This window comes from Diadema setosum, chromosome 9, assembly GCF_964275005.1.
Source record: "Diadema setosum chromosome 9, eeDiaSeto1, whole genome shotgun sequence".
Classification (NCBI taxonomy): domain Eukaryota; kingdom Metazoa; phylum Echinodermata; class Echinoidea; order Diadematoida; family Diadematidae; genus Diadema; species Diadema setosum.
Window position 1 is genome coordinate 18688859 of NC_092693.1, and position 20978 is coordinate 18709836.

Below are 20978 nucleotides of genomic sequence, written 5' to 3' on the forward strand. Positions count from 1 at the left end.
ACGAGGTAAATGATCGACTCCAGCGAAAGATATCTCAGCCAGCAAATAAGTAAACAGTGTTCACTCTCAGGGGGATTACCTAAACAATGAAAACAGTCATGCCTACAATTCATTACAATCCACACACAGAGACAATGACAAAGCATACCAAATACAGAGAGCACCCACATTGCACTCTGCTGCATGCTAGAAAACATGAATGCGGCACATTGTATGTGAAAGGATAATGTAATGAACTGCCCACCTATTTCTCTGTCTTACCACATCCCTCCCCCTCCCCCCCCCCCCCCCCCAATCAAGAGGGAAAGAATAATTTAGTGAGTAGGTAAAACGGAAATGTTAAGGGTTAGGACTGAGTGATGGGGGAAAAAATTGGTACAGAAAAAAGACACAAACACACAAAAACACACATTTTTCACTGGAAGCAACCTTTGATGTATACCCTGGCACACAATGAGTGTACAAAATTAATCATCATACCGACAGTATCAAAATGGTATACAACTTCCCAGTTCTTGCCTCCCTTACTTCCTAGGCTGCAAAGATTTCGGTCCGTTGGTGTGTGGCGACTTGTGAAGCGAACGTGTCGGGAGGAAACCGTCTGCTCAGTCGCTCTTGATTTTGGCCTGCGACAGTTTGGGCTGGTCGACGAACTCCGTGCCAAAGACCCCCATGAGGACGATGCAGACACCGGTCGCCGCCAGCCAGAAGAGGATGTAGGCTATCTGCAAGTGCAGCTCAGCTGTGGTGTACATAGACACAAAAAAAAATCAACCGTCACTACACCGCTCTGTTACTTTTTTTGTTCTATGAATGCATGCTATAGACCAATTTGATTTTAAAACACTGAAGCCTATGCAAGACATAAATGGGGGGCTTTCAACACAAGAAGAAAAGATGATGCAATGTATTATGCAATGAGTCAGGTGCATTGCTATGTCAGTGCATAAATAAACTATTGTTTAATAGCCATACTGAAGCTCCCAAGTTATGAAATAGACATTACACATAAAAACAGCATCCAAACCCTATGGAGTACCATAGAGTACCATAGACTGATATCAAAGACATTCATTACCATGGAAACTGGTCCTAAACACTCTTGTATAGCCCAAATATCTGTGAACACAACGGTGGCTAGCCATGCTGGTACCCTGTTCCAATCCATGGCCCAAAGCTTTGCCCGAGAATATCTTGTCTGGAACCAGCACTACACTACGACACAAGACTAGTATCCTTAAGTCAGTGCTAGTCCCTATACAGAACAGAAATTTAAAAACAAAACAAAACAAAACAAAAAACACCCTAAAATCCATCAAGTTCTGACAATTCCTTCTTTTTTTTTCCATTTCAAACCACACACAAAACATGGGCAGATGTCATTCATGAGGAATTCAACATGAATACAGATATCTAATAAATCTCCCACGTGAACTTCTGTACACAACTTTTTCTGTATTCTAGGTGGTTTGAATTTTCAAACATAGAGCCAAAGAACAGAACATAATATGGTTGTAATTCTTCCTTTCATCCTCAAACTGAACTCACCGGATGGAATGAGGACGCTGATAAGCAGCATTGAGAAGGCAACCATGGCGATTGCTGGTAACTATGGAGATGAGAGAAAATGATGGGAGAACACGTAAATTACAAATTTGAAAGCTACGTTTCCATATGAAAGGCTAAACCTTGATGTTGTCCTGTCTGTGCATGCTGACTTTGAATGAAGAGAAATGCCATCACATTGAATAAATTGCCAAGAAGTCACATCAGTTCAAAGTGAATCATATCAAGTAGGATTTGGAAGAGACACAATTAATGCACATCGCTTTCAAAAGCAGTGCCTCTCACATCTTTTTAAAAAAAAAAAAACAAGAAAAAAAAATCCCTTCTACTTCTATACACTACTCATCCCTTGATATTGCTTGGCACTAAAGATAAAAATGTTCACACTAATAACAGTGTTTCCTCAACCCATGCTTCATATCATACATTCTCACATTTTCAAATAACCTTCAGGTGTGTGTGTGGGGGGGGGGGGGGACCATAGAGATTATTTTGAAATATTTGAATCTGACGATTTGAATTTGATATTTGACGATTTGAATCTGAATTGATTTGTTCGCAGTGATTGCTAAGGAAGCAATGAATGTTTGTAAGATATCTACCATAGGACCAACTGCTTAAGATCCCCACCAAAGCTAGGCAATGAGAATAAATTATCTTGCTTTTGGGTATAACTGCTGCAGCCGTGGCACTTGAAGCACAGACCTTGCAACTGACAGTTCATGGTCTTATCCACCGAGTCTCATCTATAAGGAGTGATGATTACGCGTATGGAACACAATCATGTTAAAAACCCTCTGAGCGAGCATAGTCTGCAGTTTGTCGTCTTTGAAACCTAACCTCACATTTAATGTATGGGACTATGCAGTGCAGCAGACTTTCAACTGATGCTGCTTGATGAGGGAAAACAATTTAAACAAAGGTGTCACCAAACTTTCTCGACAGGTTGTTGTCAAAATTGACATTCTGACAAGGGATAGTAAGTGCTATCATGTATTTTGAGAGACATTAAAACAAGAAAACAGAATGATGCACTGACTTACAGTACAGTATGATTTTCATTTGGTTCATGAATCTTAATCTTACCAGCATGAACTTGGCATCTCTGCTCTTGCGAAGCGGAGAAGGTCGTACCACCCCTTCACCTTCCTCTATTTCATAGTTGCCAAGCAACAGGTCGATGGCATCCTGAAAAATAATATATTCCAGCGCAAACAATAAAAAATCTTACTCAGACAATCACAAACATGCATACATTCTTGGGAGTTGTAAATTGTAAACTGCTACTTGCGTTGAAACAGAAGTGAGGACAGACATGACAACATCGTCATCTGCTGTAGAAGTTTGTGTGGGTGAATGGAGACTCATCCAAATCTGCCAACCCACCTGCCTATAGCCGTCCACAAAGTTGTTCATGTAGTATCGGATTAATGAGTTGACACCGTCCCTGACCAGGCCAAACCTGGTCCTCTTTCCAGTCCTGTAACACAGATCAGAGAGTAAACAGGCAACACATCATATATATATGTAATTATGTACACACACAAGAGGGTGAAAGTTCCTACCTTCTGGTTACTGAAATTAAGGGGGAAAAAAAGAAACACTAAAATTTGAACTGCACTTTCATTTCTAGCAAAACTGCAATTTTCCTTGCATCCTTCACATTAGAGATTGACAAGTCTTATTGAAAATATAAATGTTGTAATTACCTTTAGTATCTATGATCTAGATGAAGGGGGAGAAGGTTATATATTCATGGAAAAGGGTTAACCAAACTGAAACTGTATTTCACGCAAAGTATGAATAAAATCAGTTGTCGATCTGACCTCCTTCAGTTATTACATTTCATCAGGTGGAAAGCCGAGACTTTCATTGAACGACGTGGTCAGTCTCCAATTTTAGAACATAGAAAGCCAAGCTGACAGAACTGTGACTGCCCAGCTCAAAACCCACAAAAAGTAGGCCAAAGTTAATTTCCACATTTCTACATAGTTTAAAAGAGTAAGCTCTATGCTTTAAAATGTTATATAACTTGTTAAACTTGGATCAGCCTTACCCACTTAAAAAGATATTGTAATGAGAGAGAGTTAGGAGGTGCAGTTTCATAGAAAAAGGGAGAAAAGAGGATTTAAGAGTAAGGGTCACTCAAGCATGCTGTGGAGAAGTACCAATGAAATCATTTTCGATTTTCCTGTGAAAGCAGCACTGTCTGAAAAAATATGGGTCCAGAAAAACTGGTAACATTTCAATTTCTGTTTGGTTGAAGCTGTCAAACTTTGACAGCAGGTAGTGAAAAGATTACTCCCCCAGGTAAGACAAACTTAGAGAATTTAAGTCGGTCAACCCATGTGACTTACTTTGGTCCATTACAGAGAATTCTAATCTGCGGCTTTATTTGGGTTTTGAGGTACAGTTGTAGGTGGTCACAAATGCAGTCATTGGGAGGTTGGGGTAGAAGGAGCGGACACTGTACCTGGTAAAGTCTGTCTTGAGAGCTCCTGTACCAGCATACTGTCTTGAGCAGGCATCTGCATTGTCTGCCCATGCTAGAGACAGCGAGGGAGAGAGAGAGAGAGAGAGATGGAACACCCAGGACGACTTTAATCATTTCACTGGTTTCATGGCTATCATGCAACAAGAAGTATGTACGCCCATGATTTTTTATCATGGTTACTACTAAAACACTGATCAATTCAGTGCTTATTTACATCGATGTAGGGCAATTTGTCAATCAGTTGCAAAGAAGTATGAGGTTATGCAAATGCAATCACAAAACATGATGACATGACAGCAGAGAGGGATTCTAAGGATATTGTCTGCAGAAAGTGTAATTGCAATAGGGTGCACCTTACCAGACAAGCATTAGCTTCTTATTGGTGTTACCCAAAAGAAATCACTAAAATATTTTACCCTTTTTAATGCAAAATAAATGTGAATTGAATTGAATTGAAGGGCCCATGAGGCATCCATAGTACAATTGTTGGTTTGGAGTTTTTTTTTCACATTCAACTAGTCATATCTCTCTTATTTGTTCAATATTCAGACAATTTTTCACTGATCTGTTCTACCAAATCACTGTCTGCTGTTAAAACATCTCTGTGGGGTAATTTCTCCTTGATAAAAACAAACAAATCAAACCCAGACTAAATTTTGCTCCCAATTCACAGTTCACTTACTGTTCTTAAATGTTGATAGAAATGTGGCATTGACTGCATCATCAAATCTCTCGCCAGGTTTCAGCACTCCCATTTTCTGAAACAAGAAGATGAAGGAGATTTAAAAAATGGGAGAGAAAATTTCTTACACGTACAGTTAAATCGTTCATTCTAACACTTGTCCCATATACTGAAGTAACTTGATTTGAAAGACTGAATAAGTAAGATATAGCTGTAAATACTTCAATGTTTCTATTGCACTTCAACTATCTCATCTCAATCACAAGTAATTTTCTGCAACAATGCAAAATCACAAAATTGACTGCTTTTGACCAATATCTTTTAGGACAAAAAAATAATGCTCACTGTGCAATACTTCATATTCATACTGAAAATATTTATACCAAAAACTGAAACTTATTTGTATTCTACACTCTATGTGTAGTTAAGAAACGCAAATAAAAGCTGATGAATACAAGTAATATTTACAGATCTTATTCCACAGCGCATATTATCTGAGGATTTCTGACAAGTAGCATAGAACACAACTGGCCCTGGTTCCCATGGCAACTCACCAGGAGCTGGTCCTGTAGGGCTCTTCCAGCCAGAAGACTTTGGACCACATTGGTCCTATCTAGGCAGTCCATGCAGTTGGTCCTGAATACACCAGTCTGGTGTGTCACAAGTTCATTGTTGGCATCCATGAGGAAATACCTGACGTAAAGGGGAAATACATTACATACTTAATCAAGTAATCAATCTCTAAAATTTTATCATCATCATCATCATCATCATCATCACCATCACTATCATTATTACCAACTTCATCACTGGCACTGCTATCATTGCCATTTCATCAACATCATCACTATCATCAATCATCACCACAGACATTTTCATCTTGATTACCTTCCTGTCATAACTGAAGTAGCTACAACAATCACCACCATCAAATCTACTGACATTTGAAATGCTTAGATTTTAAACGAGCATTTGAGAAGGAACTGAGATACGATTGCTGAAATTGCCAAGACCTTTAATGTGCTGCTAACATCTTGTAGAAACAGTCTTAAAGGGATGGCTAGTAACTGATCAGTGGGAATCAGTCGGAATACTGGGGGATGATTGTTCCAATCCTTGTGGGATTCATTTTAGAGTACATTATATATCTATTGTTGCATGAAAATTATTTGCTTCAGAATGGTCTCATATTCAAGTAATGTGCAGTTTAATGTTTCCAGGTCATCATTACTACATCACCGCTATCATTACTTGAGACTCTTATGCAACTTTCAGGCTAAACTCTTTCTGTATTGCTATTATCAATTCCACTTCCTCCACGATAAGTGAACTTGCCGGACTCTAAATTTCTGAATACAGTGCACTCCTAATGCAACGAACATGGTTATAATGAAATTCCAGTTACAACGAAGTAAAAATTCAGGCCACAACATAATCGGCTCTAAGTTTTTTATTGTTTATTTGTGCAGTTATAATGCAATTTGGATATAACAAAAGAAAACTGCCGGTCCCAAGGATTTCACGTTAACGGGAGTCCACTGTACATGTGAATGTATCACAAAGGGCACACTAAGGTTCGCATTTCTCACGCAAAGTGTTCCTGGTCCTTGGCTAGTCTGTCCATGAGAATAGAGAGTCGGTCCCACCTCATCTTGCGGCATTCGTGGTGGAAATCAAACGATTCATACCTGGGGAAAGGAGACGGTACACAGTGCAATCAGGGAAATAATAATGGCACAACACCATACATGTAATGTTCACACTTTTGCATGGTCATCGATTCAAAATTGCAACCAACAATTCACTCTTTACCTCATCATGCTGTTTGCCGACTCATACACTGTTTTGGCAAACATCTTCTCCAACCGATCTTCAACTCCCTTGTGGTCAATCTGAAATAAAACAAACAAACAAAACACCAGAATTGAACAACTACAGTATTATGGACAAACTGAGAATTTAAAAAAAAAACCCTACATAATATGAAGCTTTCTAATGGGGCTACATATAGTTTTAAGAGTGAAATTCATTTCTCAGTTTGTGAGAACAATACATGTGTCATGCTCATGACTTAAATAGAGAAGAAAATGGATATGCTTTTGACATAATTTACATCAAAAACTTGAAGAATCTAGCAAAACATCATTAAACAGACACTATCTTTCCTCCACAGCAAGATACAATAATGTGGAACGAACATTCGTCATTTGTTAAGAGACATTACTCCTGTGGAAAATGGGGGGGGGGGGAGTGTGGAAGGTAAAAATAGGATATGTAGGAAACTGGAGAGGAAAAAATAAATGTGAATATTACCCACCAAGTTGATGAGAACTTGGTTGCCATAGTTTACAACTTGGTCATCAAAGTGTCTCTTAAAGGCATCCAGCTAGAAATAAACAAAGTAAACAAAATAATAGAACATTAGCAAGCTATTAAAACAGACTAATACCACAGACTTATAGCCCTACTTCAAGTCTTTCTTACCTGACATGATTTTGTATTACTGGCATGCTTACACAGCTTTCTTTTTTGTTTTATATGACTTTTTTTTTTATTACAGGGGAAAAGTTTGAGACTGAATTTCTCACTCATAAATCATAGACATCAAATGAATATCCAAATTACAGAAGGTGAGGTGTGCATTTCACCAAAAGCTATGATAAAAGCATTCTCATGGCATATATGAAGTTTTATACATTTGTATCACGCTACTCTTGTCATTTTTATGAAGGGTTTAAGAATGTTGATGACTTCACATGCTTAAATTGCATTTTTAACACTGCTTTGAAGGTAAAGTTTCCCCATGTAACCTATTTGTGAATTCAGCAAGTGCACAGAGATAAGCAACATGCTCAGAGAAAGTTTAGGGAAAATTGGATGCCCTAGCAATGCAAATTTTGTGAAATTCCTGTTTTCCTTTAGAAATCAGTATTCTACTATGCTATTCCGAAAATGCTGTAGAGTCCCCAGCTAGAGAGGACAGCATACAAGGAATTAACTGAATAACCAAAACTATATAAGTTCATTCAACTGTTTGTCAAGATTGTTTTCCTCAAAGTTTTACCAAGTGCTTCGCACCAATATTTCTGCATTCACTGAATCAATATTTCCCTTTGGAGGTAACTTCCTTATCTAATGCAAATTTCTATTATTTTCATTATGGCTACTACCCAATACACGGAATTAGTGTTAGCTTACATTAGTGAAGGGCAATTTTGTCAATTTTGTGGCAAATTTTCTCTGTCGTGCTGACAAAGGAGAAGAGCTCTGTATACTTCACTCTTGACTCATCGCGGATGGGCTGATTTTGCTACAACGCGCAATTCCCATAAACACTTTTCCGGGGATACTCGGGACTTGTCTACACCGGGTTAATTACTGCAACACTACTACTCACATGGTTCTGTGATTCACTGATCTGAATGACAGGCTTGTACTTGAGGTTTGGTCTCTGAGACCAGAACAGAGGAATGGACCCTCGTGTCTGTAGCGGGGAAGGGAAATCATGTTGGAAGGCATAATAAGCTTGTATGTTTACTTTTTAACCCATTGAGGACGGACTGATTTTGCTACAACATGCATTTCCCACAAACACCGGCCTGAGGATACTCGGGACTCGTCCTCAACAGGTTAAGGAGACAAGATAATGTATAAAATGCACAGTAAACATTGCCTTTGGTCAAGGAAGCCAGACAGCATTTAAACATGAATATGAGATACAACAGTGGGAAAAAAAAATACTTTGCCAATATCTTATTTGTTGGTTTCAAGAATGATGTCAATAATGCTACCAATCATTATACCCTTGAAGCTAACTACCATCAATAACAGTATAAACTGTAGACCAATTTTTTTTTTTTTCATAGAACTAATGCCAAATATAAGAGAGCAGAGAGAAAGATCCTTGTAAACCAGATATTGGCTTCCAAGTACAACAATTACATCAGATTTCTGCTAAGATCTCATTGATGTGCACAAAGTAACTATGACAAAATGGTTTTCCATAAAAGACACTTGAAGATGATGGCAAAACTTTCAAACAACACATAGGATGATGTCACTAATAGCAAGCAATGGATTTGGTTATTTCTAAATGGCATTTTTCCGGACATCTCTCGACTACTTCTATTCTTATATCGTAAGTCTTTGGTGAATTCCAAAATCACCTTTGCAACGTACCTGGACGAAAGATGCACGACTACCGTTGTATTGCACGATCTGTTCCGTCTCCACGAAGTTTGCCGCCTGGCCGACCTCATCCAGACCGCGCATGTAGAAGCGTGTGCCGGCCCGCAGGCAGCTTCGCCGCGAGATGACGACGTAATCAAATCGTTGCCTGTTCACTATGCCAATTCTTATTGACACGACTGATCAGAGATGAGTGCTAAGGAAGTATTTCGGATTGTTTGCTTCTCCTGAAACTTTACTAATGTGTTCTACAAATATTAACGTAATCAATCAATCCACATGTTCATTGGGGAAACTTGCCCTTAACATGGATGCTGAAGTTTCACCTGAATGAAAGATATGAATTTCTTGTCGATCTTACCAGTCATTTAAAAAAAAAAAAAAAAAAAAAAAATTAAAATCAAAGCATTTTTGGAAGCTGACAATTACATTCCAAATCAATTCCCCCCCCCAAAAAAAAAAACAACAAACAAACAAACAAACAAATTACCTTTGTTATGACACATATTCTTCAAGAGTCCAATGCTTTTGTAATCCAAATTAAACCCTAAATGGGCTGGAGTGATTGATGAAGGGGAATAATAATTGTAAGTGATTTTCACAACATTCAAGAAAATATCTATGACCCTAGGAAAAAAGAGCACATAGCATAACTAGAAAAATCACCCATTCTCATCCCTTTCCTGTTCATGCAAAAAGAAAATCAAAGTGATCAGCTTGAATGCCTTTTGGTTTTGAACTTTTCAGTGCTTATCCAACACCATTATTATTTTTCACAGTTATATTATTAATAATTATGAACATTTGTATATGTGCATATGATTATTATGTATTGTTTTCATCCAATTATAGCATTTCATATTTTATTATATACACAGCTGTATGTCACTCTGCAATTCAGCCACTTGGCTGCCATGGCAGTATTGTGAATAAACCAGATTGAATGATTGAATGAATGAATGAATGAACCTTGGAAGCGCTGTACATCAATTTCACACAAATTCTCTATTCAAAGATAAAGATCACTTTGTTCACCATTTTTCATCTGTAAAGGATACAACCAACCATGACAGGCAGAATGAATTTGGCAAGCTGAAATGAAAAACAGAAAAAATGAAAATGAAAATCAGTTCCCTCAATACTAAAATCCATTTCACATGCATCAAACATCTGCTACAATACTACTATGCAATGTGCTTTACATATTATTCAGTAATTCATTGTTAACTCTTACTCTGCTTTGTTCACAAATTGGCATGATTGTCCAAACACTTTCTTTGACGATTGGCACCTGTAGATGTCTGAAAAATATTTTCCACTGAAAGAAATTGGAAAATCCCTTAATGGGTCACCATTGCCATCCTGTTGGACTAAGGCATACTGTTACACACGAGTGGGCAAGCTAACTTTCACCAAGGACAAGACTGGAGGAAAATACAATACCCAATGAAGTAATGTAGATTCTTCGCCAGGCAGAGCACAGGCTGATTTTGCTTAACATGCATTTCCCATAGACACCTGCCCAAGTATACTGGGGGACTAGCCGTCAACAGGTTAAAGTGGTAGCCTCCCTCATAAAATGTAACCAACAAACCTGGGGCCTGTTTCACAAAGAGTTGCCATTAATCTTACACTCTGTTTATTAAGCGTAACTCGGTGAATCGAGCGTAACTTCAATATTGAGCTTAAGTCCTGTTTCATAAAGACACGCTTGATTTCAAGAAAAGTCAAGCATAACTTTCAGTAGATTGAGCGATCAATCGCAAAGTTGTTTATGAAACGCAATTTGTGATTGACTTCAACTTACGCTCAATCTCTAAAGAAATAGGCCCCCAGAAAAAGTAGTCACGTATACTTACCTCTGGTTGGGCTATGAGTTCTCTCAGCATGTGTCCATTCCAGACATATCTCTGATCAGCCTGGGTAGCAATAAACACCAACATAGGAAGATTAACTTATAATAGCAAAATGCTAAGTGTATGACAATTTTTAATAATGATGATGATAATATGAATTCATATTGCGCCAAATCCAGTCTGTAAGAATGCTTCAAAGCGCATACACACTATCCTCACCCCAATATCTGGATACATGATTTCCCGCCAGCACTGACAGTGTTCACTCTCCGCTCTCTGGGAGGATTCCAGCCAGTCGCCATTTTACAGGTGTGCACAAGCTGATCAACCAACATACACATTCTCATCCTACCAGGTATCTATTTATACTCCTGGATGGAGAGCAGCAATGTGGATAAAGTGCACTTGCTCAGGGGCAAATAAGTCGGGCTTTGTGGGGCTCGAACCTAAACCATGCTCATGTGATTCACAAACGTGCGCTCTTATCCACTCAGCCACGACACCTCCACACACCTATTTGAAGTGACAAACCTTTTTCACATCTTTTTGTAATGACAAACAGACCAATAGCCAATGGCTGGTAAACATGGCCCAATCAGATGAAAATCATAACAAATTCTGTAGTCATTCTGTAGCCCAATGATACTAAAGTTATACTTTTGAAACGGATTAGATGTGGTATGACGTACCCTTTCAAAGAGTGGCATCTGCAGGAACTCAGGACTGGTGTTGTACAGTCGTTGCAGCGAGTGCGTCAGGTCAAAGGTCGTTGAAAAGTAGAACGTGTTGCACTCCATGGCGTACTGCACCATGGACTCGTACGTCTTGTTGTCCTGCTTCTACTCATGATCAAAGCAGAATACAGTGCACTCAAAATTATCATCTATATATTTCTATACTCTTTATTAGTTCAGATATAACAAAATATTGATGTAACGAAAGAACACTGCCAGTCCCAAGGACTTCCTCATAACAGGAGTCCACTGTATCAGTAGCAGTGACAATTCTTTTACCAAAGAAGTGTTTACTGTATACGCAATATATTCATTGAGTCTAAATTTTCTTGAGTTGGGACTTCCCAACAATTACACAAGTGGTTAAATTTGTGACCATGGAGTACAGAAATCAACAGAATAATGCGCGCATGCATGCACATTGCATTCATGTATGGACTGGAGTTAATATTTTCATGTGTTGTTGAATTCGCGAATAGGACCCAACACACAAAATTAAAACCCTGCCAAATGTATGGCATATACAGGGTTGCTTTGCAGATGACATATGTAAATCTCACATCTAGCTTGACAAACTTTGACCAATACATTCTGACTGATTACCTCGAAGAGCATACAAAAATATGTGATTCAAATTTAGGTGGGACCCATCTTTTATTACGATTACTTTGTTTTAACACGTGGGGTTGTTTTTTTCATATCTCAGCCATTTTAAAACTGATTTTCATCAAATAAACTTTGAATTCTCTCTTAGAATTGTATGCTTTTTAACATTTCCTACAGTAGTTTCTAAGTATCTCACAAAAAGTTAAAAGCTGAATCCTCACCTCAACCAATACTACACCATCTCTTTAAAAATCCATCACAGATATCACAATCAAATATTTGCCAATCTCATTCTATGGTATAATCCATGGATTTTAACAGAGTTTTACAGACTGGAAGAATGTAACAGAAGAATGCAGTGAGCTCGGCATGAGGAAATTTGTCATTCTTTCTTGCAGAAACTGCAAAAATGTCTAGAGACTGCTCCCTTACCTGTTCCTCATTCAGATGTAGATCAGTTTTCTTGTAGGGTATAGTCTCTGTTCCAGCCACCTTCCATACTACTTGTCCATTGATCTCACCAACTTTTTCTTTCTTTGTGATCACCACAAGATACGGTCCTGATAAAAGTTATAAAAAAACTAGAAATGTCGCTACGGCGACTGATGCCTCCGCCATAATGCATGATTCTCCCAATAGGTGTATAGTACAATGTCTTCACAATGTGTGATGACAGTTTCACATACAGTAACTGGCAAAATATCGAAATAACAGGTTTGTCAGAAATATCTTGAATGTTCACTTTCCACGAACTGGGTTTGCTATAATTGTCTATTAAAGAGTGCAGGTACACATATTTGGGGAATTGAAAATTTTTACTTGACTTCTGACCGACCTTATTATAAGTTTATGCATTGAGTATAATTTTCAAGGTATGAAGAAAGAGTGTAATTACAGTACAAAATATTTTTTTATCATTTAAACCTGACCTTTGACCCTTAACCTTTGACCTTTGACCTTCTGGCTGGAAATTTCCAAGAGAATCTCCATCAAGTAATACATGTACATATATTAAACACTTTTAAAACTAATAATGCAATCATTGCATATACTAGTATACATGTATGAGGGAAATACAGTAGTAACATTTTGAGGAGTTGACCTTGACCTTTGAACCCCTGACTATTGACCCATGACCCCTAAATTCCCTAGATAATCCCTGCCAGTCAGTACATGCATATGTACCATGTTCCATGAAGATACATTGAACCATTTGCGAGAAAAGTGATAATGCAACATTTTCACCTAACCTTTGACCTTTTGACCTTTGACCTTATGACATGAAACTCTCTCTGGAGAATCCTTACGCAGTAGTACATGTCTACACTAAGTTTCAAGAAAATAACTGCGGGCATTGCATAGACATGGGGGAAATAGCAACATTTTTAGCATTTGACCTTGACCTTTTGACCTTTGACCTCTTGTCAATGTCACTAGAATCTACTCAACTAATTGTCCTATCATACATCATCCTTGGACCAAGTTTGGTGAAAGCTGCTTCATCCAGTTTTGAGTTATCACATAAACAGATAAAATTTAGGATTTGACCTTGATCTTTGACCTTTGACCTCTGTCCGATTTCACTGAAAAACTAATCAAGTAATCGTCCCATCATACATCATCCTCCAACAAAGTTTGGTGAAATTTGCTTCATACAGTCTTGAGTTATCGCGTAAACGGATACAATTTCATGATTTGACCTTGACCTTTGACCTTTGACCTTTAGACGATTTCACCCAAAATCTTATCAAATCGTTGCCCCATCATACTTCATACTTGGACCAAGTTTGGTAAAATTCCAGTAAATATTACTCAAGTTATCGCGTAAACGAAAGCGGACGGACGTACGGACGGACGGACGTACGGACGTACGGACGTACGGACGTACGTACGGACGGACGTACGGACGTACGTACGGACGGACGGACAACCCGAAAACATAATGCCTCCGGCACCACTTCGTGGCGGAGGCATAAAAAAACATATGAATGAATGAATATACAAATGTACGTGCACATCAGATGTATTATGTTGTGATATGCTAATATCTTTATAGATGTTGGAGTTTCACAATAGCATACAGCTAGAAAAGTATTTGTTTTGTTCAAAGCTGAACTCACTGTCTAAACAAACAATAATTTTTTTGGGTATTCTGATATGACTGGATTGAAGATTCAAATTTTCCCATAAACTTTACTAAATCATGATCACACTTTAACCCGTTGAGGACGGACTGATTTTGCTACAACACGCATTTCCCATAGACACCTGCCCGAGTATACTCGGGACTCGTCCTCAACGGGTTAATGTGATATAACTCCAAAGTTGCAGAGACTTTTTGCTAGAGTTGAATGAAATATCAAGGTATGCTTATTCCCTGCTTGTGACTGGTCCTCTCGACATCAATACATTTTATGCAAAGACCAAAAAAAAAAAATATATATATATATATATATATATATATATAAATGATGAATTAATAAAAGAAAACACAAAGGTGTGATTTTTCTGACTTCACCCCATTTTCCTTTTCCCCTTTATGATGTGCATGCATGGCCACACACAAATAGGCAACAAAAACAAAGTGATCCCAAAAATTCCTGTAATATTCTGGATTGGAACATCTAGATATACAGCTATACTTGCTGGGACCTTCCATAGCTATGGTAAACACTTCAATTACTACATCAACCTACCTCCCTGGTTTAGTAATGGGAACTTTCCAAACCTACAGCTGTATATACCCAGAGCCAGCCTCCTTAGCTGCATGATAAAATACCACATAATTGCAAAGAGCTCCGTATGCACCAGAATCAAGTACATTCTCCCTACAGACCGGGCACTGAGTGCCATTTTTTTTCCCTCATCAATTTCTAAAAACGTGAACTTACATGGGGGGATTGATTTTATACAGTCAAGTAACCCTTCAGCAACTGAAGATTCTGTACATTTTGACGTAGGTTCCCTGGAAGATATGTGCAGCAATATTCCTCTCATTTCGACAAATTTCTAAATGATGTAAAATAGCTCACTGCGTGTTTATTTTTGTCCATAATAAGTTATGTTTATTTGAAAGCCTTTTATGTCTTTACTGAGAAAAATGGTGCGTCACCGAAATAATTCTGACATATTTTTGTTAACCGTTGACCTCTTTCAAATTACATAATCATATAGTCTACATGAAAACACAATATTGGTAAAGCATAAAACTATTTTTTTTTTTAAACGGAGGGGCAGTTTTGGGCATTTTAGGGAGTATTGAGACGGATGGTTTTGGGCGTTTCAGTTGCTAATGGGTTACTGAAAAAAAAAAATCCAAGGAATGATTGTAAGTTATCAAAGCTACAAATCACACAAATCAATGCTTGAACAACACAAGCACAAAATTAGCACCTCTCTATTTTTTTAATCTATTTTAGGTGCCACTGAAATGTACTGTACCTCTGAGGAGTTTGATGATACCCATGAGGCCATGGACAGGTTTTCTGCTGGCTCCAGCAGGGATTGTTGTTCCATTTTCTGGAGGAGGGATGGAGAAGAAACAGTACTACTTAAAAGGCCTACGGAGGCAGAAAAATGTAGTAATTGTAGGAGCTCTCCTAAAAAGAGAACATTTTTTGAAATCAAACCACAATAAGAAAAAAAAAAAAAGAAGAAGCAAAAAGAGAAGTATCCACAACTGCCTTGCTCACATTATTTTGTCATATTCAAAATATGTGTTATTGTTATTTATTGTTTGGTTCACATGATGCTCCATGGAATTTATCATATCTGTTTGACAGAAATGACTTCTCCTTTATCAAAAAAAAAAAAAATGAAAGAAGAAGGTCACTTAGATGCATGTTAGAGAGACACAAAGATAAATGAATTTTATAATTTTTAACTATAAAACAAAAAGATACATTAGTAGTGAACTTCATGGCAAGGAATACATGCGGATTTCATTAAAAACTTTCATGAAATAATGACTGCTTTTAAGACGAAATCAAGATGCCACCTATAAAAAAAAAAAAAAAAAAAAAAGTTGCCTATCACTGAAAAAATAACGCTTCAAAACACCTCAAACCATGATAATCTACCCTGTTGACCAAAAAATGCGTAATACTTTTTAGGAATCTTTCAAATTCACTCATGCAACTTTGTGTTTTTTGTTTCTTTCTTTGTTTTGGATGCTAATCACACTTGTGTCATCATGCAAGTCTCCAAGATATAAAAGAAACAGATCTGTGGAGGGTGTTATAATGGAGTATTAAACAGTGTTTGTTTGTGTTGTTGTTGTTTTTGGGGTTGGTTGTTTTGTTTTTTTTTTTTTTGGTTATTTTTTTTTCTTCCAAATTCTTGCAACAATCAAAGCATCCTGTAACTAACTGCCAGACATTGTGACAGTTTTTTTTTTTTTTTTTTCATTCCTGAAAAATCTGTTAGGCAAAGGGATAAGCTTTCTTTCAATTTTCTCCATACTTTAATGTATGTAAGCTTTTAGCCTTTGAATCTTTCCGTAAGAGTGAAAACAACACTTTCTTCACCCATATAGGCTGTTTCACAAACATTACCTGTATTCTTTTCTACAATTCTTTACACGATTTGTTTGTTTTAATAACATCTTATCCAAAAATGTGACAATGAACAGAGCAAATGTGCTCCTAAAGGTATTGTCCCCTCCCTGTTGCTGTGCTGTGCAAACTTTCTGTCTACATGCTCCATAAAATTTGTGAATAAACTGAGATAAATTGTCTGCAGAGCGACATCTTGTGTACATAGCATTCTCTGGTTTCAATGACTAAACAAGCTACACAGGGCTGCCAACATTCACCCATTATCATCAGGGAGATTCCAACAACTTGAGGACAATCAAGGAGATACTTGCATGTAGCATGCATCTCTACGGGCAAATGGAATTCCCAAATCGAGGAGATTTTTATATTCTCTTATCCAGATATGAAGGGTTTATATAGAAGTCTTCAGGAGGCCTCCTGTAGAGTCAGGAAATCTTGTTCATTGGCAGCTCTGAATACAACCAAGTGAGTTGAAAAATTAGTTCCTCACCTTCTAGAATGATTTCTTGACTCAGCCGGTCTATGACTAGTACCTCCTTTGTGCCGGGATCACGACTCTCGACAAAAAATTTGTCATCTTGGACATGTCTGTGAAAGAGGTTCAAAAGAGACTGAAGTCTTGAAAACTCCTCCCAAACCCTTGAGACATTATATAGATGATGACTGGCGGGGAAGGGAACATACCGAATGTTCCATCCGAAGGGTTTGAAATGCTATTGAGGGAGGTTATAAGTCCTGAGACGAAGTCGAGGGACTTACAGCCTCTCGAAATAGTATTTCAAACCCTGAGGGTCGAACGTTTGGTATGTTCCCGACAACAAAAGTCATCATCTGTTATATTATATGGGTTAGTCAAATACCATCATTATCAATTGATTTCACGCTCTGAAAGTGGCGCATCAAACCATACACACACCGTACCTTATTGATATCATGGTACACTTAGGTCCAGCACGCGCAAAACGCACTCGATCGCGCTAGCTCGCGCAGAGAGCCAAATTCACTGTGCGCGCGGGTATTTGTTACGTGAAAATGTTTTCCCATGGGAGAACATAACAAGAATGTTCGCCCATGGGCGAACATAACGAATGTACCTCCATCACGTGACTGTGTTCAGCCATTCACTAACCAGTATTTGACTAACCCATTTAATATAATACACTATTCCCATTTTCAATTAATTCTATGCATGTACAACATCAAGAATGTGTACTTATCACAATTCACTATCTGTATGTGCCAGAGGAAACAGTAAGATAATTCATGTACTTGTAGAAAGAGACACATCATTGATCACTGACACTGTTTGTTTGTTTGTTTTTTAGACTTTTTTTTTTTTTTTTTAGAGAGAGAGAGTGGTAGTTATATAGAATGACAACAATATGTTGCAGAGAAGAGTATGATGAACACTTTATTTCAGCTTTCAATATGAGGGTTGGTTAGGCCTTTGAATGATCTTCCTCAGCATGTAGAATCTGTATCCACTGTCGCTACATTTCAGAGGAGATTGGGGGCCTTTCGCTGTGAAGAGAAAACTTACTTGCTCTACCTCTCACAAAGTATGCTAAGAAAGACATTAACAATGTGAAAGAAAACAATGTCTTTTACTGTCAAACTGCATAATTTCAATAAATTTTAACTGGATCTAGTGTTGCTGCCTGTCTCAAAAACACTATCCACCACACCATATCTAATTAGTTCTGTGCCAGGGCCAGAGTTCCAAAGGTAGAACCATCCACTTAAAAAAATAAGAAAATAAAATAATAATAATAACAATAAATATACATAAAAAAGAATAAGAAAGAACAAAAGTTCCAATTGATGATATGATTTATTTGCCCGAGGACAGTTTATATATAGGCCCTATATTATTTTGTGATGAACACGAATAAGGCACAGGGTAAGTGCTAGTGATGGATCCTATGATTTAGTATGAATACTATTAAATTCAAACCAATTAGGGGCAACTTGATACTCGATCAAGGTTGGTTTTGTCATTCTTACATTTAGGACTCATTGGCCCGAATTCACGAAGGTGGTACAAATGAAACCATGGTTTAAACCATGGACAAAAACCATGGAGCGCCAAGAGTCACACGAAATATTTCGTTACGAAAGTGGTCCTTTCGTCGACAAAATAGCCGTTTTGTTAACGACATTATCATTTCGTGGACAAAATGTTCACTTAGTTACAAAATGTTGTCATTTCGTCACAAAATAATCATTTCATCGACGAAATGACTGATTTCGTAACGAAATATTCCATGCGACACTTGGCGCTCCATGGTTTTTGTCCATGGTTTTTAAACCATGGTTTCATTTGTACCACCTTCGTGAATTCGGGCCATTGGGTGATTATATTTAAGATTACAAGAGCAAATGTATTGGCTAGGTTCAAGTAAAAAGGTATATTTTTCTACTTAAAACTCTTTATCAACAAAAATGTAAGTGTTCAGACTGTGGTCTTTACGGATAAGACAGTTGAAGGTAGCTAGCTAGCTAGCCATCAATCACATCGCGCTATCCGCATATCGCATCCGCTGCAATTATGACTCCCGTGAAGCCATAGTTTAACCACCACAGATTTACATATATGGGACCAAGTATTCGGAATAATTGACAGTGGAAAAACGAAATATGCGTTTCTCGTACCTCCCTTGAGAGCAAAGGTACGATAAATAACATGATTTGGGAGAACAAATAATACCAAACTTACAGAATCAGTGTTTCGTGAACTGCCATTTTAAAATCTCAGGAAAGCCGGAGCAAGAAAGCGAGGATCACAGTAGGTACACCGGCCGACACTCCGCCATTCCGATGCACTATCGTAATTCCTTGAGGATCGATCCTGCTAGAAAGATATCGAGAGGATCTCAGCTAGGGCCATGCTGTAAAGAGGAAATTGATAAAATAAGAACAACAGTACGAGTCGTTATGACATAGATCGTACACGTCATTCATCTGACGTATATATGTAACCATAAAGATATTAAGGGAGACATCAAAAATTATAATAGCTTGATAAAAGTGGGGGGGGGCAGTTTATACTTATCTGCTGCCACTACGGGTTTCATCAGTTCCATTAATTCACCAGCAAAAAAAAAAACAACAAAACAAACAAACAAACAAACAAACAAACCCTTCAGCGCAATTTATTGGTTCAACTTCCGGGGTTAATCGGCTGACGAGCAAAATCAACTTTAAAAGCTTAACCACATAAAGTAAAATATAAAAATCAAGAATTTAAATTCTAAAAAAAAAAAAGTTCGGGGAGGGGGGTGGGGGACAAGTGGTTAAGAAAAAAAAAACTCAAATAGCAATGTGGATGTAAGTGAAAGTGGCAAAATTAGTAGAACACGATATCAGTGAAAGTTTGAGGGAAATTGGACAATCAATGCAAAAGTTATTAATATTCAAAGTTTTGGTGTTGTAATGATTGGACAAGGAGACTACTAGAGTTCATGACGTCATGTGTGGACAACAATGTAAAGAAAATATAAGGAAAATTCCACACAAAAAATCTAAAAAATTACACATACAATCAACTTGATACTGACATAATATATTATGCTAAGGGTAGTAATTATTCCCCCTGCTTTCTAAAATCGGTTAGTTGAGTGCTCTTCCATTACTCTAGAAAAATGAAAGCATGTTGAAAAAAAAAATCATAACTTTTCTTTGATGAACGACAAGAGCAGTCAGCAGTTCCTATGTTGTCATTTCTTTTATTTACAGTCGCTGAGCGGAATAATGGACTGGATATCAAAAAAATTGGAAAGTTATAAGCATTGATAGATGGGCTCCCTCTACGTCCTTGATCACATACATGCTTCATATCTTACTTCCACTATACTTTCTTGACCCCGGGGGCAAGGTCAAGATGCGAAATTGCCAAACTATAGGCTCATTTCTTTGTATACTAGGCAGATTAAAGAGAAAACGGATGTAGAATCTTTATATGCAGGAAAATGTCCTCCTAGATAAGATGTCTTACACTGTACACTTCAACTAGATGTAGGCCTATATACACCTACACTTGGCCCAATGTCTCACTAATAAAGACACTGAAACGCATAAAACAATCATAATTATAAATACTGAGCAGGGGTCGCGGAACCGGGGGACCGAGTAGCGGCTATACGTGCACTGCCATTGACCCTTGAAACCCCTCCTCCTCCCCCCCCCCCCCACCACACACATACACTATTTTCCTAATACAATGTACCAACTAACTTCTAAGCTCAAAACAACAGTACACAATAATGTATTGGTAGAAACCTGCCCTGATTAACTCAC

The 20978-nt window shown here is 37.8% G+C and overlaps 1 protein-coding gene across 1 annotated transcript; it reads right to left on the reverse strand.

Moving 5' to 3' along the window:
- Window positions 1-307: 307 nt before the first annotated feature.
- On the reverse strand, window positions 308-19497 carry LOC140232930 (phosphatidylinositol-3-phosphatase SAC1-like). The gene is made up of 19 exons (XM_072313041.1): window positions 19399-19497; window positions 17173-17270; window positions 15568-15645; window positions 12559-12686; window positions 11476-11625; window positions 10790-10849; window positions 9989-10022; window positions 8922-9109; window positions 8140-8226; window positions 7060-7128; window positions 6555-6634; window positions 6332-6430; window positions 5297-5435; window positions 4743-4818; window positions 4040-4112; window positions 2953-3046; window positions 2653-2754; window positions 1549-1609; window positions 308-742 (listed from the first exon to the last, which is right to left on the reverse strand). Exons 1-19 carry the CDS (start codon window positions 19422-19424, stop codon window positions 606-608), a joined length of 1779 nt encoding a protein of 592 aa, XP_072169142.1. The 5' UTR covers window positions 19425-19497; the 3' UTR covers window positions 308-605.
- Window positions 19498-20978: the final 1481 nt, after the last annotated feature.

Bases quoted from the DNA above. Each gene is read 5' to 3' on its own strand.
- LOC140232930 (XM_072313041.1), bottom strand. From the start codon at position 19,424: ATGGCAGTTCACGAAACACTGATTCT. The intron at 11,626-12,558 runs GTAAGGGAGCAG...GATCATGAGTAG, and splicing joins TACATCTGAATGAGGAACAG to AAGCAGGACAACAAGACGTA. The intron at 743-1,548 runs GTGAGTTCAGTT...TGTACACCACAG, and splicing joins CAGCGTCCTCATTCCATCCG to CTGAGCTGCACTTGCAGATA.